This window comes from Leuciscus leuciscus (assembly GCF_965113295.1).
Source record: "Leuciscus leuciscus genome assembly, chromosome: 3".
In the NCBI taxonomy this organism is placed as follows: domain Eukaryota; kingdom Metazoa; phylum Chordata; class Actinopteri; order Cypriniformes; family Leuciscidae; genus Leuciscus; species Leuciscus leuciscus.
The window spans coordinates 59,931,722-59,958,213 of record NC_138727.1 but is presented as its reverse complement, the minus strand read 5'-3'; the positions used below and the strand labels follow the sequence as shown (position 1 = coordinate 59,958,213).

General features: G+C 43.1%; 2 protein-coding genes and 1 long non-coding RNA gene across 3 annotated transcripts in view; 1 reads left to right on the top strand and 2 right to left on the bottom strand.

Moving 5' to 3' along the window:
* Window positions 1–3,381: 3,381 nt before the first annotated feature.
* Window positions 3,382–26,492, bottom strand: part of LOC309493716 (polymeric immunoglobulin receptor-like) — a 223,154-nt gene continuing 200,043 nt past the window's right edge. The window contains exons 7-10 of the mRNA XM_082162926.1: window positions 5,993–6,184; window positions 4,754–4,849; window positions 4,141–4,184; window positions 3,382–4,067 (exon numbers count right to left, since the gene is read on the bottom strand). Of these exons, the coding sequence (XP_082019052.1) occupies window positions 3,789–4,067; window positions 4,141–4,184; window positions 4,754–4,849; window positions 5,993–6,184 (611 nt within the window). The 3' untranslated portion in view covers window positions 3,382–3,788. The remainder of the gene's footprint in view (window positions 4,068–4,140; window positions 4,185–4,753; window positions 4,850–5,992; window positions 6,185–26,492) is intronic.
* LOC309494236 lies at window positions 9,028–12,879 on the bottom strand. The gene is made up of 2 exons (XR_014204263.1): window positions 12,686–12,879; window positions 9,028–9,333 (listed from the first exon to the last, which is right to left on the bottom strand). It is a non-coding gene; the product is annotated as an uncharacterized lncRNA (long non-coding RNA).
* On the top strand, window positions 15,960–18,640 carry LOC309494747 (uncharacterized protein; the record flags this gene model as incomplete). Its single annotated transcript, XM_082164158.1, has 2 exons — window positions 15,960–16,161; window positions 16,678–18,640. Exon 2 carries the CDS (start codon window positions 16,886–16,888, stop codon window positions 18,638–18,640), a length of 1,755 nt encoding a protein of 584 aa, XP_082020284.1. The 5' UTR covers window positions 15,960–16,161; window positions 16,678–16,885.

Here is a 26,492-nt window from a genome sequence, read left to right as displayed (position 1 = left end):
AGAGGTTGTATTCATAAAATATTATATTAAATCAATCAAATGTAAAAAATGATTAACTTTAGAATCATAAATTATTTTAAAAAATATGTAAATAAAACCAATAACAATAAGCAGAACTGTGTGTGTGTGCGTGTGTGCATCAGTGCATGTGTGTTTCTGTGTGTTTGTTAAATTATAGAAACAACATATAGTTCAAAATATACCACAAAACATAATTCACACATCAGGAAATGTTGAGATACAAAGGCTGATCAACTCAGAGAACATCTTGAGTGCATTCATGTCTTTATTACATAGCGTTATCTTCCTCTCTCTCTGGGAAATCGAAAATGCATCTGATACTTTTGTTTTGACATTTATACTTTGAGGTTTTGACATCTCTATCAGCTGTGAGAAACAGACATGACCTGCAGGAAAAATACATTGTGCCTATAAAAATAATTTCATACGCTTACATTTTTCTAAATACAACTGTTGTCATATGAACTTCCATAAGTTGTGTAACTTGTTTTGCTCTAAGAAGTCTTCAGATGTCTTCAGATCTGAACATCTCATTCAGAGGATCATCAGCTGAAGTCTGAGTCTGATTGATGCTTCTGTCACTTTAACAGGCAGTTCTGGATTCAGCACCACGGACAGCAGCTGTCAATCAAACTTCAGCATCACTGATGACAGTTTAAAGTGAAAATTCACCCCAACAAATAAAATTCTGTCATCATTTACTCACCCTCGTGTTGTTCCAAACCCGTACAACTTTTGTTAATTATTCACATATAAAGATTGATCAGCAGACATAAACATAAGGATCTTCATTGTGAGTTGAGTTCAGTCTTCTTTATGCAGAATGAAGAGAACATACTTTCTTTTTTTTTAGTATGACATCATATAGATAGTTCTCCTTTGACTCTGTGCTAGATTAAACTGAGAAAGAGCGCCATCTGGCTGAAGATACAGTAGCTGATTTTGACGTGCGTCTTGTTTTTATGCAGAAATTATAATGAATGTAAGAAACTTCAACATGTCAGATAGATTTGTGCTTGTATTGTGTGTCAGTAAAAACATTTTGTGACAGATTTGGGACATTTCTATGTCTAAAAGTATGAATACCAGCAACAAATTAAACCTTTGAGAGGCCTCATGAAGAAGACAAGACTAGAATCTAAAAGACTAGAAATGGACAGTGACATCTAGTGGACACACACGCAAGCAGCAGCAGTTCTCATGTTAACCACACAAGCACTAATTCAATTTAATTCACATTTATTTGTATAGCGCTTTTAACAATATACATTCCTTCAAAGCAGCTATACATAAGATCTATGTCTACATTTTAATTTAGAATGATCTGTTATTTACATTTATTAGCAGACGCTTTTATCCAAAGCGACTTACAAATGAGAACAAAAGAAGCAGTTAAACTAACAGTAGGACATCAATATGCAAGTGCTATGACCCTTCTCAGTTTAATCTAACGCAGTACATGTAATTATTATTATTATTATTATTATTTTAATAATACGTAGAATAGTAGAGAAAGTGTTAGTATTACTGGATCAAGTGCTGCCGAAAAAGATGTGTCATCAGCCGCTTCTTGAAAATGGTTACGGACTCAGCAGATCTGGTTGAGGTAGGCAGAACATTCCACCAGCAGGGAACAGTCGAGGTAAAGACAGAGAAAGATATTTTGTACCTCTTTGAGATGATGCACCACAAGACGACGTTTGCTTGCAGATCGCAAGTTTCTGGATGGCACAAAAGTCTGAAGTAATACGTTTAGGTAAAAGGGAGCAGAGGCAGTGGTTGTTCTGTAGGCAAACGTCAGTGACTTGAATTTGATGCCAGCGGAAACTGAGAATGTGGCAAAATCGTCAGCTGTTAGGGTTGATGAAGGAGGAGGAGGGTTGAGAAGAGAGGAGAAGGTTTTGAAAAGCATGCGAGAGTCAGAAGAATTGTTAATTTTGTTGTGATAGTAAGTCATTTTAGCAGTAGAGATATTAGCAGAGAAGGAAGAGAGGAGGGATTGAGTAGGTTTCGCCGAAAGGTGACCTGTGGTGGAGTGTGTGTTGTGTTCTGAGGCAGGGTGAGGTGGAGAGTGAGGAGGGAGTGATCTGAGGTGTGCAGCGGAGTGACCAGTGTATGGTCAATGGAGCAGTAGCGTGTGTAAATAAGGTCCAATCAGTTACCAGATTTGTGAGTAGATACTCGTTTATCAGAGGTGACTGTGTCCAAGTTATGCATTTCAGGAAGCCAAATGAGAAAATGTTCTCCCTCCTTTGGTTGGACTACTATCAACAGCCCAGAGTTTAGTGATCTTAAAGAACATGCTGGATTGTAGGGCGAAAGCAGATTGGTTAAATACACAGGAGCTAAACCGTTTAGGGCCTTATAGGTCAGTATACTTTATAATTGATATGGAACTTAGTAGAGATGATAAAATAGGTGTTATATGATCATATTTTCTTGACCTAGTAAGAGAGCAGCTGATTTGGACTAATTGTATCTTGTTTATTGAGGATGCAGAACAACCAGCTAGTAATGCATAGTAATCTAGTCTAGATGTCATGAATGCATGAACTAACTTTTCTAGATCATAAACTGAGTATCATCGGCATAACAGAGGAAACTAATTCTATGTTTTCTTATAATATTACCAAGTTGCAGCATGTATATTGGAAATAGCAGAGGGCCTAACACAGAGCCTTGTGGCACTCCATTTTTTACTGGCTTCATCTTAGATTTTCCCCTGTCTAAATAGTAATGGTCTGATAGGTACGATCTAAACCAACTTATTGCCTGTCCCTGAATACCAGTGTAATTTTGTAGTCGAGTGTTTGATCTATTTGTCGAACGCAGCACTAAGATCCAGTAAACTAGGTCTTTTGCACAGTTTCTGTTCTATAATGGGGCCTGAATCCGGACTGAAATTTTCCATATATATATATATATATATATATTTATTTTTTTTTTGCAAGAAGGAGCACAGTTGTGGGGACACAACTTTTTCTAGTATTTTAAAAATAAATGGAAGATTTGAAATAGGTCTGTAATTTGCTAATTCATTTGGATCTAATTGTGATTTCTTTATAGGAGGCTTACTAACTGCCAGCTTGAACGATCTTGGAACATAAAGAGTTAATACTATTGAGAAGAGGCTCTTCTGCTACAGGTAACAACTCTTTCAGTAATTTAGTGGGTTTTGGATCTAATAAACATGTGGGTTAGATGCAAAGATAAGTTTATTAAGCTCTAATCGTGGTTAATATATATCAAATGAATATAGTACAACATACACAGAAATTGTGTAACTTATATAATCAAACAGATTTTTCACATGGTTCACAGGTTTTACTGAACTCAAAGCAAGATCTTTGGAAGAAGCAAAATGTTCAAAATATTTTTATTACATCAGTGGGGAGTCAATTTTATGAAATAAACATTGGAAGAAAAACTAAAGAGACATCAGGCACTCTCAAATGGTCAGAAGCTGTTTTTTTTTCTTTCATTAGTCGATGATTATCATATTACAAACTCATCTGGGGTTTTAAATTATTATCAGGTTGTTAAAATGAGCGCTGAGAAAAAAAACAATAGTTGCTGTATTTGCTAAAGTCTATGAGCTTTATAACATTGAACCTGTATCCCAACAGTCAAAAGTCTGATTCGCAAGAATACTGTAAGCCTGAAATATACAGCAGAAGAGCATCACAAAAATAACACAAATGCCAAACATGGAAGCCTAATCCCCAAAACAAAACATTCAGCTCATTTATACCCTCTGCTGTGGCTCATCAAGCAGTGAGATGATTGACAGCAGCGTATTCACTGTAATCCTGATTATTCCTGAAACTGACACTGTCAGGACAGTCAGATTTCTTGTGGAAATTCACCACTGCGTAATTCAGATCCTCAGAAGATGTGATGCAGCTTGTGGGTAATTGGGCAGTGGCATAATCAGTGTTAGAAGAATCAGAGGGGTTTGTGGGTAATTGGGCAGTGGCATAAACAGTGTCAGAAGAATCAGAGGGGTTTGTCGGTAATTCTTTGTGAGCGCAACCAGTGTGAGAAACCTGAGGAGAGACAGATACATGTTTTACCTCTCTGAAGACCTATTTTATTATTTTATACAGTAACTGGACTCACCACTTCATGTTTTCCTGGTCCAGTCTGAGACGACGAATCACCACCTGCCAATAACAACCATCCTAAATTAATGACATTACTGCATATCAAATGTCAACTGGTGTCTTGTGTAAATGTTTTCACACATCAAATATCTGTCTTTTGCTTGTGTCTTATTGCAGCCTATAGGTGGCGACAGAAAGTGGGAAAACAAATCAAGAAATCTATACACCCCTCGCAATGCGGCACCAGACGTGACGCAAGTATTGTTTGCTAGTTTCAGCCTGACGCAGTTCTCATTTACATTTCCGGCCCTTATCCGTCTTAGAACCTTATTTGCTATTTAATTTGTACTGATTTGTGCGCCCATGGGCTGCTGGTCTGAAAACGAGGAGTGTTCAGGCGCATTGCTATTTTGAGGAAACTGAAATGGACAACCCTTTTAGACCATGCACCGGGCGCACCGACCATTTTTCCTGTCGTTAAACTAGCAAAAGTGGATTCGGACACACCCTAAGTGCACTTGCGCCGTGTGCTTTTGACCATACGCTTAGATCCTTAAAATTGGGCCCTATCTTTTAATCTCATTATAAAAGGAGTTTCTGCATTTAAAAAAGTTAATAATGAGTTTTACCTCGAGAATGACGCTTCTTACAGAGAAACACTAATAAGAGTCCAGCGATGATCAGAACCAGAGGAACCAAAACCAGAGGAACGATCAGAGAAGAGCCTGAAAACACAGGAGAAATAATCTGATAATCTGAGCTAAATATCAAACAGATCATGGACGGAGCTTGACGTTTGACATAGGATTGGCCAGACCATGATACTGGGTTCACAGTTTTTTATGTTTCACATATTAGTGATGGGATTATTTTTCCTTCTTTTTTTTAGCTAATTCTTTAGGACAGTTAATTTTAATGAACCGGATCAAAAAACGATTCACCAGTTTGTTCATATAATCAATCAATATGCAGTGCTACTATGTTTTATAAACTAAATAATATACGTTGAATAAACTCATCTTAATCAACTCACCTTTTACATAGACCATGAGAAATCATAAACATTTCGAGTCAATTGCTCGGTTCATTCATGTTCGTATCGAGATATATCTAACAGCAGAATTGCAGAACCACACGTCACAGCCGTCCGAGGACAGCAACGCCAGGCCAACAGCATCAGAGTGGAAGTTAGGGTGGTGCTGACCATAACATCTCCTGACACGACCACTAACCACCGACTATAACTATAACCCTTCACCATAACTATAAGCTCTACCTTAACAAATGACCAACCCCACTCAATCACTAACCTACCCTTAATGATGCTATAAGCTCCACCCCAACACCGGTCTGATGCCTGGCGCTGCTGTTGTGCCACTGTACAAAGCAAGTGAATATTTATTTAGGCAGGCCCTGTTTATTTGTTTGTTGCTTAACAATTGGCTGTTATTATTTAAACACTTCATCGTTCTGCACCGTATCTGGCACCGCAATCTCAGAGAGCAACATTTGTTTTCAGTGGCTACCAGAAACTGTTTGGTTACCAAGAGTCTTCAAAATATCTTCTTCTGTATTCGACAACTAAAATATATTCATACAGGTTTGGACCAAGTGGAGGGTGAGTATATGATGATAGAATTTTTCATTTTTGGGTGAACTATGTGAACTTAAGTTATAACCCGTCAATGAAGATGAATGGAAATCAGTGGAAGTTGATTAATCTTAAATGACACTCAAAAGACTGCAGTTGTCTTGATAGCCCATGCCCAAAATACATATTCAACTCAATATGTAAAGCAAGTATTAACTATACATAATTTGCTTCCAAAAGCTACGGATGACATGTTTGTATTTCAGCAAAAGAACACCTGCTGATGTTTTTGGAGACGCTGATAGGATGCTAGAAGTTCTGGAAACGCCTGTGAACGGTGCAGTTTTGACTGATGAGACAGAAGAAGCAGATGATGAGGATGATGTTGATGATGTTGTTGATGATGATGAAGATGGTGATGATAATGTTGATGATGATGTTGCCGATGGTGGTGATGGTGATGGTGTTCCTGGAAATATTTGTATAAAAAAAAGAATGCTTTTTCACACAGAACTTGATATCACTATTCTCATGATTCTTGATACTGATGTCTATCACACATTCACTCCCCAGAATTCATGTTTGCTGACACACAGACAGAATGTGACAAACTGTATGGTTTGAGTTTCCAGAACTGAAGCCTGTGGTTTCACACTAAAAATACTTTTGGAACTTCTGTATATAAAACAATAAAATTATGAATTTCTAAAGGTTGCTTTTTTCACGCACAGAACCTGACATCACGTGTCTAACGGTAAATTATTAAAGTGTTACTGATGTCTTTTACACATTCATTACCCAGAATGTTTGCTGACAAACAGACACTTAGAAAACAGAATCGCGAGCTGTTTGTTATAAAAAAAAATAAAAAAAATAATAATAATAAAAAATTCTTAAGGATGTTTTTTTCACACACAGAACTTGACATCTCTTTTCTGATGATACTTGTTACTGATGTCTATCACACATTCATTACCCAGAATTCATGTTTGGTGACTCACAGACAGAGAATCGAGAGCTGTTAGTTTGAGTTTCCAGAACTGAAGCCTGTGGTTTCACACTGAATAATACAGTATAGCAGAGTTACTGATGAACACTGTTAAACTGTAGTACAAGTGTGGTAAAAGGACTCACAGCAGTGCTAAAAGCTGCACTTCTACAGCATTCAGATGACCACACCTGTACTAATGTTAAAAACTGTAATACTCTGTCCGAATTACCACACTAATGCTGCAGTAATAGCAAATTACCACACAGAAAACTAAAAATGCTGCTTTAAAACTGGGTCCAGATGTCCAGTTACTGGACATTTAAAAATGAAATGAAGAATAAACGGTCAGATTTGCATTAATGTTAAAATTAAACAATATATTCATGAGTTCTAACACAGAAACATATGCATAAATGACTGAAAGCAACTCACCGTCGCTGATGTCCAGATTAAACTCAGAGAAGAAACTGTAGTTTTCAGAAACTTTGACTGTAATTCTGTATTTTCCAGAGTCGTTCTCATTCAGATCTCTGATAAACAGAAGTACGAGTCCTGCAGAGCTGTCATTATAAACGGAGAATTTCCATTCTACTGCTATTTTAGTGTTTATTACAGTAAAACATTGATCTGTTTTACCATATTTACAGACTTTCACATGGTTCTTGTCTTTCATCTCATATTTTAAGCTTATATTGACGTTTCCTTTTGAATATCCTCTCACAGATCTGATTTGTTGACCTGTTAAACACAAACCCAGATAATTTGTCATTTGTTCTCAATATAAACACATTACTCACTGCAACATATATGAAGTCAAGATTGTGAGTGTAAATCTTACATAAAGAGACAAAAAGGTTATTTTCACATGTGAACGTCAGTAATAACAGTATCAGTATCGTGATGTTGTGGAGATCATCATGAGTTTGAGGGTCTCAGTTACTCACCTGTTAAAACCTTCAGATTCACTTCAGTGGAGGGAACTTTTTCTATAGTCCTATCAACTCCACAGTGGTACGTCCCAGAATCCTCTTCACTCAGATCTCTGATGGTCACTTTCAAGACTGATGCACTTCTGTTGTCATACAGAGAGAATCTTCCAGCATCGAACCATTTATCTGTTTCATTAGTCCTGATAAGGTCAGAACATCCTGGCCACTGATCACCTTTACAGAAATGCTTTGCATTTGTCTTATATTTTTCCGCATATTTGCATGTGAACTTGACTCCTCCTCCTGCATATCCTGTCACACTCATGGCGCTCACGACACCTACAACAAACCAGCATATTCATACAACACTAATACACACTGAAGTGAGATTCATTTTAAAGTGTTTTAAAGGAAATGTCACCATATTAGTTGAAGATTAAGACTTTTATTCATTATTTAATCTGTGTTCTTCTGTGATGTGAACTTGAGTTCAGATTCTTACCAGGAATCATCAGCAGAGTGAAAGTCCAGATGATCTTCATTCTTCTCTCTTATTAAATGATCTTCTCTGTTGTTAGTAGATTCAGTTCTTCTGAAGCTCTCGATGTGTGTTCAGAAGAGTTTTGAGTGTTTCTTTCCTGGTTACATGTTTAACATGAAGAGCTGAATGTGACAGAGACGCCCACTTCCCCTGAGAGAGAGAGAGAGAGAGAGAGAGAGAGCGGGGGGGGGGGGGGGGGGGGGGGGTTGGAGAGAGAGAGAGGATTAAACAACATAAATAATAAAAAAAAACCATAGAAAGTAATTAATATTCTAAAACAACTGACCCTCAAAAACTACACATAAGATATAAAGATATGACAAAATGATGATAAAAAATAAAACATTGATGTGTGACTGAGGAAGAGTATGTGTCAGTTTTGAGACAAGACGTTCAGATTTCAATCATGTCACTTCTTTAAGAATTCCACTCAGCTTCCACCCATCATCATCCAAGAGGTGTCTGATTGTTCCAGCCCCATTACGCTTCAAACAGCAGATACGCTTACTGAAGTAGTAAGGAGACTGAAGTGTCCTGTCATCACGGCTCCGATCCACTTTAAAAACTGTTTTCTAGGACTGAAACATTGACTTATAGAAGGGAGTAATCTCTGACAGACTCACCTTTCCCAAGTCCATTATGAACAAATGTTTATCCAACCCGAGCCCTCCTGCGTTCTTCAAAATGAATCTTGCAGTATGGGCCCAAGTCAAGTCTTTGTGATATGACAGTCTTTGTGCTGCTTGTATCCTGTAATAAATCAGCAGACTTCTCACATCCACCAGCCCTTGACCTCCTTCATGGACAGGTAAATAAAGAGCTGGATCCAGTGTGCCCCACTCCAACAACGGTTCTGTCATGGTCGGACAAAACTGGAAACAGTTGCAGGTTCTCAAAAGTGTTTATTAAGCTCAAAAAGGGTCAGACAAATAGTTCAGAACAACGGAGGGCGGCGACTCAGGCTCGTGCAGGGACTTGATGGTCTGTGGTGCGCTGGTGCTGTGACGGTGATGAATCCCGATCCCGGTGCTGGAGTGCGGTGAGCCCAATGACAAAGAACAGGAACGGCAGGAAGACACGGCAGGCGAACAAAGACACGGCAACTCCACGGGAAACACAGACACGGCAAACACAGGACCTCAACAAACAATCCGACACTGGAACAGAGAATGGTGTGAGTATATATAGGGAATGGAAATGAATAGCAGCTGTGAACAGTGATTGATGATGATGATGATCAGCTGGAGCGCTGACAGACACGTGAGCGGGACAACGCCCACTCACACATAAACAACAACGGCACGAGGCAAGAAGGAAACAATGCATTCAACAACCGTGACAGTACCCCCTCCTCTAGGAACGCCTCACGGCGTTCCCAGACTCCCTTACCTGTCGATTGTAATCATCGATAAGAGAGTGATCCAGGATGTCACGAGCTGGAACCCAACTTCTCTCCTCCGGACCGTAACCTTCCCAGTCCACCAGGTACTGGAATCCGCGTCCCCTCCGCCTAGAGTCCATAATGCGACGGACCGAATAGGATGGTTCCCCATCTACGAGTCGCGGCGGTGGGGGAACCGGGGCAGGCGGATTAATGCGGGAAAAAAAAAACGGGTTTAATTTTGGACACGTGGAATACCGGATGAATTCTCCTGTACACTGGAGGGAGGTTGAGGCGGACTGCCACCGGACTAACAATTTTGGTGACAGAAAACGGGCCAATGAATTTAGGAGCCAGTTTATTGGATACGGAGCGGAGCGGAATGTTCTTAGTAGAAAGCCACACTTTGGAACCGACGACGTATACGGGAGGCCTAGACCGGTGGCGATCGGCCTTGGCCTTTATGCGCGCCCGCACACGGAGGAGAGTCTCACGGGCTCTTGTCCATGTGCGGTGACACCTCTGGACAAAGGCGTGAGCGGAGGGGACCGCGACTTCGGATTCCAGACTGGGAAAGACCGGTGGCTGGTATCCTATACTACACTCAAAAGGAGATAGGCCCGTAGCTGACACTGGCAACGAATTGTGGGCGTACTCCACCATAGGCAGTTGCTGACTCCAGGAGGAAGGATTCCTGGCAGCCGTACATCGCAAGGTTCTCTCCAGGTCTTGGTTGGCTCTCTCAGTTTGACCATTGCTCTGAGGGTGAAACCCGGAAGACAGACTGACCGTCGCCCCCAGTAACTTACAAAACTCTCGCCAAAATTTGGACACAAATTGGGGACCCCTGTCGGAAACCACGTCTGTCGGGAGGCCATGTAACCGAAAGACGTGATTAACGACTGCAACCGCTGTCTCCTTGGCTGAGGGTAATTTGGGCAAGGGAACAAAGTGGGCCGTGTTACCCTGGGAGGGTGGGAGGGCGGTAACAAAATCTAGAGCGATATGGGACCAGGGTCTCGAAGGCACCGACAGCGGTTGGAGTAACCCATCTGGGGGTCGATTAGACGACTTACCAATAGCACAAACTGAGCAAGCCAAAACAAAATCGTGAACGTCGCGAGCCATAAGCGGCCACCAGAATCGTTGTTTGACCAAATAGAGGGTGCGACTAACTCCTGGATGACAGGCTAGACTAGAACAATGGCCCCACCGAATAACGTCTGGACGTAGTTCCTCCGGCACAAATAAGCGGTTCGCTGGGCACCGGATCGGAGGCGTTACCCCTTCTAGAGCCTTCTTGACTCTCGATTCCACCTCCCAAGTGAGCGTAGAGATAATTAGGGTCTCAGGAAAAATCCGCTCGGGAGTAGGTGCGTGTTCGGATCGATCAAAAATACGCGACAAAGAATCGGGTTTGATGTTTTTGGAACCCGGACGATACGAGAGGGTAAAATCAAAACGGCCGAAAAAAAGTGCCCACCGCGCCTGCCTGGAGTTCAACCTTTTAGCGGATCTAATGTACTCCAGATTCTTATGATCCGTCCAGACGATAAAGGGTACCCCGGACCCCTCTAACCAATGACGCCATTCTTCCAAGGCTAACTTGACCGCCAACAACTCCCTGTTGCCAATGTCGTAATTTCGTTCAGCTGGTGATAAGCGATGGGATAAAAACGCGCATGGATGCATCTTGTTGTCTGAGGGTGAGCGTTGTGAAAGAACTGCGCCTACCCCCACCTCTGACGCGTCGACCTCCACCACAAACTGACGTGAGGAATCAGGGGCGATTAAGATGGGAGCCGAAACAAAGCGGCTCTTGAGGTTGGAAAAAGCAGTTTCGGCTGCTTCCGACCACCTGAACGCAGTTCTGGGGGAGGTCAAGGCAGTCAGAGGTGCGGCTAGTTGGCTAAAGTTGCGAATAAAACGCCGGTAGAAATTGGCGAACCCCAGAAACCTCTGTAGGGCCTTACGGGAATCTGGGTTTGGCCACTCTACCACAGCCTTAACTTTGTCAGGGTCCATACGCATACCCTCAGCCGACACGATGTGTCCTAAGAAAGGAACCGACTGTGCATGAAAAGCGCATTTCTCCGCCTTGACAAAAAGCCCATTCTCTAGCAACCTCTGGAGCACTCGTCGGACGTGCTGCACGTGTTCCTGGAGAGACGAGGAAAAAATCAGAATGTCATCCAGGTAAACATAAATAAACTGATCGATCATGTCTCGCAGCACGTCATTGACGAGTGCCTGGAAGACTGCGGGACTGTTGGACAAACCGAAGGGCATGACCAAGTATTCAAAGTGCCCCCTAGGGGTGTTAAAGGCAGTCTTCCATTCATCCCCCTTCCTGATACGGACCAAATGATAAGCATTACGTAAGTCCAGCCTTGTGAAGATGGATGCTCCCTGCAACCTCTCGAAGGCTGAAGACATCAGCGGCAAAGGATAAGTATTCTTTACCGTGATGTTGTTCAGCACCCGGTAATCAATACAAGGTCGCAGCGATCCATCCTTCTTCCCCACAAAAAAGAACCCCGCCCCCGCTGGAGATGAGGAAGGTTGGATGAACCCAGATGCTAGAGAATCAGAAATATACTTCTCCATAGCCTCCCTCTCCGGAACCGAGAGTGAATAAATCTTGCCCTTAGGCGGAGACTTACCTGACAGTAAATCTATAGCACAGTCGTAGGGACGGTGCGGAGGGAGAGAAGCAGCCCTTGACTTACTGAACACTTCCCTCAGGTCACGGTACTCCGCGGGCACGTTTGATAAATCCACTGCTTCCTCCTGCAACACAGGAACAGAGACAACAGAACAGGCAGACACAAGACAAGAACTATGACATTCAGTGCTCCAGGCTGATATGGTTCTCTGTTTCCAGTCAATGCGGGGGTTGTGTTGATGGAGCCAGGGGTGACCCAAGACAATGGGGGTGTGATGGGAGTCCGTGATGTAGAATGATATTGTCTCTGCATGGTTCCCTGAGGTGATGAGTGTAATGTTCTCGGTGGCCTGGGAGATGGTTGGTAGTGACTGTCCATTGAGTGCATGTACGGTGATTCTCTGGGGAAGTGTTCTGAGTGGGACTTGAAACTGTAGTGCAAAGGTGCGATCCATGAAATTACCTTCGGCCCCAGAGTCCACCAGTGCGGTGCAGTGATGATCGTGGACAGACCATCTAAGTCTTCCCGGGAGGATGGTGGATGTAGATGAGGACTTTTCGGCGGAGATCCCACCCGATAGTAGCCTCATGCTTACTATCGGGCTTGACCTTTTACCGGGCAGTTGTTAGCAAAGTGTCCCGCTCCCCCGCAGTACAGGCAAATACTATAAAAAACAGGCAAATACTATAAAAATACAGGCAAAAACAGGCAAATACTATAAACTTCTGTTTATAGTAATAGCCATCTGTATATTATTATATTCAGTACATATCTAGCTGTAAACTCTGTTCACAGTAATAGTTATCTGTATATTATATTCATAGGACAATCTATCTGTAAATTTTTGTTTATAATAGTATTCAACTCTATATTTATTCAGTACATATCCATGTTCTGCACTTATGGAACCACTGTATATCCTGCACTTGCTGCTATTGCACTTCTGGTTAGACCTAAACTGCATTTCGTTGCCTTGTACCTGTACTTGTGTAATGACAATAAAGTTGAATCTAATCTAATCTAATCTAATCAAAGGCCAAGGGATCTCCGCCTCTCCCTTTCCTCCCGGGAAAGTCGAGCTCGACCCACCTGCATGGGCTCGGGATCGGAGGGACCGGCCGCATCCATGCCGCTGGACCACTGATGTTCCACCCCCCCACGAGGCAGGCTGAGTGGAGCGCGTGGTCCGACCCGGGCTAGTCGGGCGTCCACCCTCAGCGCCAGATCGATGAGTTCATTCAGTGAGGGGGGTAGGTCCAGGGCGTAGATCTCCCTCTGGACGCGGTCGGCCAGCCCATGCAGGAACCTATCCCACTGCGCTTCCTCGTTCCAGCGACACTCGGCCGCCAGGGTCTTGAACTCAATGGCATAATCTGAAACAGATCGTTCTCCCTGGCGTAGATCAGACAAGACCCTGGCAGCCTCTCTTCCCGCGACCGCGCGGTCGAAAACTCTTTTCATCTCCGAGGAGAGCTCCTGGAACGAGGAACAGCATGGTTCTTGGTTCTCCCACACCGCCGTCCCCCATAGTGCCGCTCTCCCAGTCAGTAGAGTGAGTACGAATGCCACCTTCGTCTCCTCTTTCTCAAATGTCCGGGGCTGGAGTGCAAAATGCATGCCGCATCGAGTCAAAAACGGCCGGCAAAAGTTAGGCTCACCAGAGTATGGCTCAGGAGTCGGAAGGCGAGGTTCCGACTGGGAGGCGGGCATCGGTGGTGTGGGAGGGACGGGCGGTGCGGCTGGCGCAGTGGGAGGTTGCAGCTGTTGAAAACGCTGGGTCAGCTCGGACACCTGCGTGACGAGAGCCTGAATCGCGCGCGCCGCTTCCCCTTGATGACGGTCCTGAGCGTCCATCCTTTGAATACTTGCACGAACAAAGTCATCCATTGTTGCGGCGGCGGCACCTGCTGTTTCCATGGATGGGTCGGATTGTTCTGTCATGGTCGGACAAAACTGGAAACAGTTGCAGGTTCTCAAAAGTGTTTATTAAGCTCAAAAAGGGTCAGACAAATAGTTCAGAACAACGGAGGGCGGCGACTCAGGCTCGTGCAGGGACTTGATGGTCTGTGGTGCGCTGGTGCTGTGACGGTGATGAATCCCGATCCCGGTGCTGGAGTGCGGTGAGCCCAATGACAAAGAACAGGAACGGCAGGAAGACACGGCAGGCGAACAAAGACACGGCAACTCCACGGGAAACACAGACACGGCAAACACAGGACCTCAACAAACAATCCGACACTGGAACAGAGAATGGTGTGAGTATATATAGGGAATGGAAATGAATAGCAGCTGTGAACAGTGATTGATGATGATGATGATCAGCTGGAGCGCTGACAGACACGTGAGCGGGACAACGCCCACTCACACATAAACAACAACGGCACGAGGCAAGAAGGAAACAATGCATTCAACAACCGTGACAGGTTCACGATTGTCCTTTGTATTTTACAAACCAACTCCAATAAAGGCTCGATAACAGTCTTCTTATGCCACAATGTTGAGGCCGCCAAATTGTGGTAATAGCCAGGTCCATTTAGACAATCGGGCTATCACTTTCTCCAGCAATCCCTCCCAGTTTCTCATCTGAAAATGTTCATTTCCTAAAAAAACTAAAAAAAACGAATGTTTTTATCCTCTTTCTACCCCAAAGTAAACCACATGGTAGTTTTGGAGGTCCTACCTCTTCCCACTTACTAATAATATATCCCTCACTTTTCCCCCAGTTCACTTTGGCTGAGGAGGGTGATTTTTCATATTTTCCAATAATTTCCGTTAAAACTTTCACATCATCTTGACCTTTTATAAACACGGTGACATCATCAGCATACGCTGACAGGGATGCTTTAAATGTACTTTGTAAATCTGGAATTGAAATACCAGTTAATTATTTCCTTAATCTGCACACAAATGGTTCAATTATTAGACTATATAACTGTCCAGAAAGTGGACAGCCTTGTCTGATCATCATAGATGCACTCAGTTCCCCTCCAGCTTTAACCATAACAAATACATTAGAATACAACAAATGTATATAAGATACTGTATAAAATTACAACAAACCCAAATTCTTTTAATACATAAAAAATATAGTTATTAACAACTTGATCAAAAGCTTTTTCTTGGTCAAGAGAAAGAACCCCTACATTAAGACTATGACTTTGATTAAAATCAATCACATTACGCAATACAAATAAATTATCCATAATTGATCTATCTGGTATACACTGGTCTCTATGAACTAATACTGTAACAAGTCTGTTACAAAGTCTTTTATCTGCAGTCTTTCTTCCACACCACTAGGGGTGCTATGGTGCCTAAATGTTCTCTTAATTAAAGGTGGGTTTGTAGAGGTAGTGAGTAGAACAGCAGCAGTAGAAAGCACGGCTTAACTGCATTTTTTGCTATGTCCTGGTTGGGAAATGTTCCATTTCAAGCTCAACTTAAAGGATTTGTTTTCTTTCCTGTTATTTAAAAGTATGCCTTGATAATGATGATGATGATGATGTTTGTTGCTAAGAAGTTTGTTACAGTTTATTTGTATGTATTTTAGAAGGACTCTTTATCAGTCAGATCCTTGACCCTCAGACAGATTTCTTGTGGAAATTCACCACTGCGTAATTCAGATCCTCAGCAGATGTGATGAAGCGCTGAGAGTCACCAGTGCCTTTCTCAACTGTAGCAGTGGAATCAGAGGGGTTCGTAGGTAATTGGGCAGTGGCATAAACAGTATTGTATTGAAGGCTCCTGCAAAGGGACTTTAATTATGAAACTGTAGTCATAGTAGTATGACGAAAGAGGGCAGCGTAGTTCGTTAAGCTGTCGTTGTTTGCTGTGTTCGTGCAATCTATTCGAGCTGCTGGCTGAAAGAATGACGATCCTAGTTTGGTTGTGGGGATTGCTACAGATTGAACATCAAGGTGTTAGTCACTGACCACAAAGTAAGCCGATTGTATTTATATTTGTGTTAACAGTGATTGCTTTCGTGTTATATGCGTCTGTTTTCAGACGAACATGCCCAAACATGCCCTGTAACGATCATTCTGTGGTATTCAGTTTACTGATATTTTCATATTTGCGATTATTCATTCATAACTTGGATGTAAATCAGTGTTATTGGTTCCTAACAATGTTTTAAAGATACCATGTTGTTCTGTCTAGAAGCTACAATACAGAATCAGTGATTAGCATTATGTTTATGTAAATACAGTTCATATACGTCACCATTCTATCTATATGGGAGCTGTATATTTATAGTGACACGTTATCACTTATTGCTTGTAGTTCTCTGTGGAATACCCTCTTTCCTTCATTTATTTGTATGTTTATGAAAGAAATATCACTGATGTGAATTAGGAATACTTTGATTTCACTATGCAACCGTGAATGTTTGCTGTTGTATGTATTTTAGTTTCACTTCCATTTCACTTATCTCTTTATTGTACTTATTTTTGCAGACTATCTACATCTGTCACTGTACATCTGTGGCCCTACCTTTCCCTGCTAATACACAGACTAAACTTGATTACCTGTCTCCTCATTATTGGTGCTCTGACCGGCACCCAGGGGGGTTTACTCATCCAGTGCCTTACAAAAACCTAACAGTCCAAAAGTCTCTATAACAAAGTGGTCCTTCGAGCCGGATGAGTATTCCCTTCTGACATCATGGATCCTGATGAGGAGATTTCTGGAGGAGCTCGTCCTAGGCGCCTTACTCGTCCTCCAGCTTACCTTCGCCAGTATGAAGTACAGTATACCCGAGGCAGACCTGTTGCTGAGTGTGATGTCCCTCACCCTTGGGAGGCACCTGTCCGTCGGACTCCTCCCCCATCCTTCCAGACATACACTGCCCCTCCTGGTGGGGACCTGGTCTATTCTGATGGCTCACAGATGATGTCCTCAGGTTATCAGCCTATGCAGCCTGCTGAATTCCATCAGCCATTATTCTCCTCACCTCAAGGGGCTGGTTTCATTACCTCTGCACACGACCTCGAGCTACAGCAGCTGCGTCATGAGCATGCACAACTAAAGCAAACTCATCAGGCTTTCCAAGCAGACATGAAGGAGCTGAGGGAAGTCCGTGCTGAAGTCAAAGAGTTAGTTCAAGTGACTCAGTCCCTTCGAGCTGACCTCAGTCAAGCGAGAGGCCAGATTCACTCACCAGAGCAGCCAACAGCATCACAGTTATTCAGTTCTCCGGCGAAGCGGTATGAATCTACACATTTAGCCGAAGAGAGAAATTTTACTGAGCTTCCACCACCATGGCCTGAGCCTGATGTTGATTTGATGAACCGGGTGGATGACCTTGCACTGTCCGACATGGGTGCCACTGTTTACCAACCTGTGATGCCAGAGACTAGGCAGTATTCCTTTGTTTTCTCAGCTCCTCAACCACGCCCACCTCAGCCTGATGCTCATGGACTTCCCCCACCTCCTACTCCTAAAGAGCTTCAGGAGTTACTCAACCCGGTAGCCATGCATTTACATGTTGACCATACAACAGTGCCTATTTCCCCACGATTCAGCTCGGCACCTGCTAATCCTCCAGCCTTTGCCCCAAAGGTAGAGCCCAGCCTACGTCCTACAGTACCTCATTCTGGGTCTGAATATGTATATAGGGGACCTGCTCCTACGATTCCGAAGTTCAACCGGCCTGACCCTGGCGAGTTTGCTCGTCTCCGGATAGCTCTGAAGAACCTGCTTCCCCCTGACGGGACCGAACTTTTCAAATATCAGATCTTAGTGGATCACCTTAGGTTTGAGGAGGCTAGAATGATAGCGGACGCTTATCTTAACTCACCTACCCCATTCACTGATACCATGGCAGCGCTTCATGATAAATTTGGTCAACCGCATCAGTTAGCCTTAAGAAAGATTGCTAGCGTCCTGGAGAGTCCGGACATAAAGCGAGGCGATATCTCTGCCTTCCAGAGGTTTGCTCTCCAGGTGCAGTCACTGGTGGGGATGTTGAGAACCCTGGGACGTGATGGTGAACTGGAGCTGAGTTGTGGGTCCCACGTCGCGCGCCTCGTGAGTAAGCTACCTCCTGAGCAGCGAGCCGAGTTTCGTCGCCATATGTTCCGCCAACCTGGCACTACACCTAATCTGGTTGACCTTTCAAACTGGCTCCGTTACGAAACTTGGTGCCACAGTTACGATACTGAGCCGATGTCTAAGGGTCTGCATGCCAAGTCAGATTCTGGGAAAAGGACAGTGACCATCCTGCATGGGGTTGGAGAATCCCCGGTGGAGACTTCCGTCACTCGACAAGGTCCTGTTTCACAACCAAAACCTGCTAAAGTGAAACGTTATTGTCCTTTCTGTGACAAGACTGAGCATTACCTGAGTCAGTGTGCATCCTTCGGTAAGCTTAACTCCGACCAGATCAGGAAATGGATTCGAAGTAAGAACCGTTGTTGACGCTGTGCTAGGGCACACCATGCTTCACAGTGTGACCTTAGAAAGCCTTGCAACCTCTGTCAGGGTACTCATCTCCGTCCTCTCCATGAGGTAAATGTCAGCCAATCCCAGAAGGAGGATCCAACTAACCCTGAGAAGAGCTGCCTGACAAATTCCTCCCCAGACAGGTTCTTTCTGGATAAGCCTTCTGTCAGAGGACGAGTTATGCTCAAAGTGGTTCCAGTGAATCTGCATTATGAAGATCGAACCTTGGATACCTTTGCCCTTCTAGATGATGGGTCGGAGAGGACCATTCTGCTCTCTACTGCTGTTAAGGCTTTGGGCATTGAGGGTGTCCCAGAAGATCTTCCGTTGCGAACAGTGAGAGATGATATTCAGGTCATTCAGGGTTGCTCCATTTCCTTTCACATCTCTCCCCTCTGTAAACCTCAGAGCAGTTATAGGATCGATCATGTCTTCACCGTCGATCGTCTTAACCTGTCTCGCCAGTCGTACCCTGTAGAGCAGCTACAACAGAAGTACAGGCATTTGCGTGGTCTCCCAATCCATACACTTACAGATGTCCAACCTTTACTTCTCATCGGCTCTGATCAGCCCCATCTCATAACTCCGACAGAGCCTATTCGATGGGGTGTCCGGGGAGCACCAGCTGCAGTTCACACGCGTCTAGGATGGACGCTCCAGGGTCCTATACCATCCATGGGATGTCCTCCTACCCCACAGCAATGCCTGCTTACCTCTATGTCTCCGCTTCATGATGAGCTTCTTCAGAATGTTCAACGACTGTGGCAGTTGGATGCGTTACCACAGTGGGAGGGGAAGGAGGTAACTCGGTCCAAGCAGGATCAGGAAGCGCTGCAGTTGCTGGTCCAAAAGACTCTCACTCTCGAAATGGAGGGGATCCATCGGTTGGCTACACCCCTGCTGCGGCGAAAGGACATGCCTTTGTTGAACACGCCTAAAGAATCAGTCCTACCTACCCTCCGTAGTGTTGAGAGGCGTCTGCAGAAAGACTCTGTGAAAGCTGAGGTCTATAAAGAAGAGATGAGGAAACTCATTGAGACAGGAGCTGTTCGGGAGGTGACTGATCCTATACCTGCCTCACCTGAATGCTGGTACATCCCCCATCACCTCGTTAGTCATAATGGGAAGTGCCGATTGGTCTTTAACTGCTCCTATCAGTATCAAGGACAAAGCCTTAATCAGTACCTGTTGCCAGGACCCACCCTTGGAGCCTCCCTGTTGGGCGTCCTTATCCGTTTCAGGGAACGTCCGGTGGCTGTGAGTGGGGATATTAAGGCAATGTTCCATCAGGTTCGCCTTATACCTGAGGATCGTCCTTCACTTCGTTTCCTGTGGCGGGATCTAAAAATGGATGAGGCGCCTAAGATCCTTGAATGGCAGGTACTGCCCTTCGGCACAACTTCCAGTCCGTGCTGTGCCACCTATGCACTGCAACGCCACATCCAGAAACATCCCCTGACGGATGAGGCAATTCGGTTTTCAGTGGAGAGGTGTTTCTATGTCGATAATTGCCTGCAGAGCCTACCCACAGCAGATGTGGCTCGGAGTCTGATTGATCGACTGCGGAATATCCTTTCAGAAGGGGGATTTGTGATTCGCCAGTGGGCCTGTAATGATCCTTCTGTGCTAAATCATCTACCATCCGATGCCCGAGCTGCAAGTGTGGAGCTGTGGTTAACACAGGAGAAACCCGATGTTCCTGAGTCAACGCTGGGTCTGAGCTGGAACTGGCAGACAGACACTTTGTCCTACAAACATCGCCCTGTGATATACCAGACTCCCACTTTGAGGAACATCTATAAGGTCCTCGCTACCCAGTACGACCCCCTGGGATGGCTTCTACCTTATACGACTAGGGCGAAAGTCATCATTAAGCAACTGTGGAACCGGCAGAGAGGGTGGGATGACCCTAACCTGCCCCCTGAGCTCCTACAATCCTGGAGTGGATGGGAGGAAGAACTCCGATACCTTCCCTGTATCTCCTTTCCCCGGCCTTATGTCCCTCCTGAGGTTGGTATGAATGGAGTTAGCCATGAGGTGCATATCTTCTCGGATGCCTCTGAGCAGGCATATGGAGCAGTAGCTTACCTCCGAACCACTGACCAGGCAGGTCAGACTTACCTGTCCTTCATCATAGCACGCTCCCGTGTCACTCCTAAACGAGTTCACTCCATTCCAAGGCTGGAACTCTGTGGAAGTCTGGTTGCGGCACAGTTGGCTAAGTTACTTGAAACTGAGTTGACTCTACAGGTCAAGTCTATTTTCCTTTGGACTGACTCCACCACTGTCCTCCAGTGGTTGCATTCGGAGTCCTGTCGCTACAGGGTCTTCGTGGGAAACAGAATCGCTGAGATCCAGGAGCTGACGGAGAAATGCTCTTGGCGTTATGTAGGCTCTGCGGACAACCCCGCTGATGACCTCACGAAAGGACGACCTCTCCAATACCTTGCTGCACCAAACCGATGGTCCCAAGGACCCGCTTTCCTCCTTCGGGACACCAAAGAATGGCCAGTAATCCCCAAGTCTGAGCCCAAGATAGACCAAGTTGAACTGCGGAAATCCACCTTCTGTGGGATCCATACCTTGTCTCCCTCTTCTGGCAACATGGATGGATGGAACTATAACACCTGGCAAGAACTATTGGATGTTACAACACAAGAACTTCGGCCCAACTTGGATTCAGAGACTTCTCCAGGAGCTGAGGATTACCGCCAGGCTGAGGTCCGTATCCTCAAACAGGTGCAGCAGGAATCCTTCCCTGAGGATTATAAACTGCTAGAGACTGGAAAGCCAGTAAGGTCTGGGAGTCGACTAATTACCCTAGCTCCTGAAATAGATCCGTCAAGCGGTCTGATGAGGGTGGGAGGTCGTTTGCGCAGAGTGTCCGGCTTTGAAGATTCCATTTTACATCCTCTGGTCCTGGATTCTAGTCACCCCGTCACACGTTTGATCATTCAGCATTATGATGACCAGTTACATCACCCTGGATCGGAAAGGTTGTTCGGGGAGATCCGGAGATACTACTGGATTCTCAGAGGCCGCGAAGCAATCCGGCGGTTTCAGCGCGACTGCCCAGAATGTCAACGGTGGAGGGCCCAACCGACGATCCCTAAAATGGCGGATTTACCTTCTGCGCGATTACAACTTTATAAGCCTGCCTTCCATTCTTGTGGAGTGGATTGCTTTGGCCCCCTGTTAGTCAAAATTGGGAGACGTACCGAGAAGCGTTGGGGTATTCTCTTTAACCTGTTAAGCTGCAACGCCACTTTTGAAAAATCCCCAGAAATGACATACCCAAACTGAAACACATACAGTTCATGAACCCTTTGCACTAAAAGCACAAGTATGATCTCATTTGAAAGCTGACACCTGGTAGTTTATTGTAAATGTAGATTAATTATTGTCATAATGAAAAAAACATTTTTTAAATAGCTTCAAAGTTTTGTAAAGTTATTAGAAATTTATTTTTATTAAACATATTCATGAAAATAAAATTGAAGTGGGCCCTGGAGCAATCTAGAAATGCACTGCAGCTAAAGCCATATGTGTGACCATGTTATATTTAAAATCTGAAAATGATAAGTCTAAAACTCTGTATTTGGTTAAATGTTTTTCAAGATCATGTCAAATTACTTTATTTTGATTAGACTCTAAAAATGCTACTGATGTTTAGTCATCATCTAAGTAATCTATTCAGTCTATTGTCTCTATTGTTTTGTGGTGCAAACGAGCCCCATTCAGTCTCAGTCTCCCCAGTACACATTCACACACCTCCAGCCTGGTTATGGATCTAAATATGCATATCTTTTGTCTGCATTATAGTTACTAACGACTGGCTATTCACAGGCTATTCATAGGGTTTCAGTCCCTAATTTATTTTATCAAAGTTCTCACTTATATTTGAAACTGTATCAAATGCACTAAAACATTTCAGAAAAGCATTACTATTTAGAAAAAAAAAACCATAAAAGAATAACTTCTAGGTGACAGGTGCACCTGAGCTAGCTAGCATGTTAGCTTAGCACACCATCAATACACGACCATTTATGAGATTAAAACTATGTTTGTGCTTCAAACTTATTTCATAACTCAAGTCGATTGTTTTAAATAATCTTCTGTGATCTAATTTGGCTTCAGATTTTAAAAAAATCTGAAAGAAAATATATTATTTATAGTATGCACGATGATAAAGTCTATATCGATTAGCATTACATTATAAATATAATCTATTATTATAAAAATACCTGGCATTGCTTGAAGAACACTCAAATATCAAATATCATTTGCAATCATGTTTATTGTCTTCAAAATGTCTATATCTGCATATTACAGCGATCTCTGTGTTAGCTTTGTGTGTAGCTGCTATCAGTGACGTCCTTGAAGGTCACATGATTATGTCTCTTCTTCATGTTCCATATATGGAGTATTTTTGTGCATATAGCGCCCTCAGGCTATTGGTATGAATTGAAAACACAGCACATCTCAGTAAGAAGCGCTCATAATGATTACATCGACGCATTTGGGTATAAATTCAAGAAATATTATTCCTGTCTATAGAAATATGATGTAAATCTATGAGAATATATCAATATTTCTCCAAGTCTGCACATTTTTGAGCTAAAAGCCCTGAGGGACGTTGTTTTGTGAATCGCTGTCATGACAACAGCACGGAGTTTTTTTTTCTGAATGGACCAGCTGACGGTCATAATTCATATTAAAGGGATCAACGCATTTTTTCATTTCATAACTCCTGACACAAATTAAGACATAACTGTCACTATAAGTTTCTCAGAATACAATAGTTGTCAAATACTGAAACTTGAGTCTTATATCTTTTTAATGATGTATAGTTTGTCAAGGTAAAACATTTAATCTGATAGTAACTTTGAACTAAATAAATAAAAAAACGCTTCAGTGCGCCGACGCACTGGTGCAGCTTAACAGGTTAAATGCCTGACCACAAGAGCTGTGCATTTGGACCTACTCCCGAGCATGAGTAGTGACTCATTCCTTATGGCCCTTAGAAGGTTTATCGCGAGAAGAGGAACACCTGCAGAATTATGGTCGGATCAAGGTACGAACTTCCGCGGGGGTCAAAGGGAGTTACGGGAAGCTTATGCCGCACTGCTTCCTGACCTGCAGCGTCAACTTGCCCGCCAACGAATCCACTTCCACTTTAATCCTCCATCTGCCCCTCACTTTGGTGGAGTTTGGGAGAGGGAGGTAAGGTCAGTTAAATCAGCCTTATACACAGTTTTGGGTCCACAGTCAGTTCCGGAGGAGGTCTTAATGACGGTCTTGTTGGAAGTAGAAGCCATTCTGAACTCGAAACCCTTGGGCTATGTATCGTCAGACGTGGCTGATGCTGACCCGGTGACACCAAATAGTCTCCTCATGGGGCGGCCCGATGGATCTCTGCCTCAAGCCGTGTACCCCGAGTCAGAGATGTTGAGTCGCCGTCACTGGAGACACTCCCAGATCATAGCGGATCGTTTCTGGTCCAGGTTCATACGGGACTACCTCCCTAGTCTCCAAACCCGGCAGAAATGGCAGGCCTCTCCTCCCAACCTAAAGGAACGGACGGTTGTGATGATTGTGGACCCCCAACTACCTCGGAGCCTATGGCCTGTAGGACAAGTGATCAAGACCTACCAAAGCCCCGATGGTCATGTCAGGTCCGCTGATGTGCAGATAAAGGGTCAAGTGTATACCCGACCGGTAGCCCGCCTGGTAATCCTGCCGGCATTACCAAAGGATAGGCCCCCAGCACTGACTGGTTAAGTCGCCTTTCATGGAAGCAAAGATGCTTTGCATCTTTGGGGGCGGCTGTATTGAAGGCTCCTGCAAAGGGACTTTAACCCTCTGAGGTCTGAGGGGTTTTTGGGGTCCTTGAGATGTTCTGACATGCCCTGACATTTGTGCTTTTTTCAGTTGCTTATAAACATATTAATGGCAAAGGTATAATTACACTCTATTTAGCACAAACAGGGCTACCATAATATGTGAGCAACATGCATGTACATGTTTGTATTTTTGAGAGAATAATGTTTATGCATGGTTATTGAAAAAACTAAAAACTAAAGTTTCTGAAATAAGGCCACAAAACACATACTAAATACGTGTCAATAAGACTTTTGACTAATTGATGTCTTTGCCTAGAGTTTTTTCTTCAAAATGATGTGAAAATCATCCTGCCCTTATCATTCACATAACACAATACATTGATTTAAATCTTGTAAAACACTTTTTGTTTGTAAAGGCAATATGCGCAAGGGGCGTCAACCATTCAACAGCATCATGCATATGTAGTGGTTCACACCTCATGAGACAATGGGGCCCGCATACTTAATGAGCCATTCATTCAGGTGTGTCACCTATAGCCACAAGAAAGAATGCAAGAGCAATATATATACAGTATATATATATATATATATATATATATATATATATTCTACCAAATTGGTTCACAGTTGGAAGCATGTCATTTTTTTTTTTTTCACAAATTTTGCTTGCAAATTGTATAATATCCAAGGAAAACATGTCTATTAATTGTGCAGTTAATTCTCATACTGTATTTTCAGTTTTGGAATATGTATCCTCTCCCCAAATTTGTCAATAATAAAACACAATAAAAATTATTTAAAGAAAATGCTTATATTTACCTTTTAAAATTTGTTTACATCTACCTTGTAAATATATATATTTTTTATTAAAAAGGTTACAATTACAACAACAATTGAAGTGTAATCTTTCTTTGTAAAAACTAAAGTATACATTTTATCATACATATTTCAAACTTCGAATATAGCCTACATTGACAAAACATACTATATTTAACATATTAGCAAAAATTGGCAAACAAAAGCTTATTTGAGGTGGCAGATATTTTACAGTAAAAATGTGTAATCTATCCAAAACTAATCAACGAAATGTTGTCTTTCATATGTCTGTAACATAGGTCTTTCGTTTTTATTATAAGGAATATAAATGTTAATTTGCAGTTTAATACGTTGCTTATACAAATACATTTTATTTCAACATATTTCAATCGATTTTACTCAGTATAGCAAAATAGTTTGCTAAAAGCAGATCATTTATTCACACACAGAAACGCAATTCAAATGTAAACCGTCTTTTTGCGAGTTGTGGTAAACAGCGCGTCTCTGCGTTCATTCATTCACACAGAAACGCGATTTACTTGAGAATGAAAAAAAAAACTTACTACATTATTCCATCCGTTGCTCCTCGAAATACCAGCACTTCTGAGGTAAGTTTTCCATTATTATTATTCCTCACAGCGCTGCGAGACAGTGTAGACAACTACACTTATCTGAATAAACTTGATGTGTTTTCTCGAGCTGATATGTGGGCGTTCACAGTTTGTATGGGATCGTCTCAGTCATTTGCGTTTGAATAGCGCGCGCTCTCCGTGGGCGGGGCCGATTATAACGTAATGAGATGAGATGAGCTCGACTGGAATCGCTCTCTTTTAATACAGATTTCACAAGATGAAGATATTAGCTTTTTATATAAATTACTTCATTTAAAAGACGAGAATTCAAGCTTCATGCCTGTGTCTTTGTATGCCTGTTTGACTGAGTATTCGCTGAGTTATTGTTAATTTTCGGACGCGTTTCAGAATGGACTTCACTGGCAGAGAGAAGGCAGAACTCGCTTCGTGTTTATTTTTCTTTATTTGGCAAAAAGCACAACACTTTGTTTTTATTGTGAGTATACACAAAAATAATACACATTTAACAGAATCGATTGATGTATGAAACTCCTATGGAAAATCAAAGTCAACAGAGTATTTATGAGTTTCTTTTAC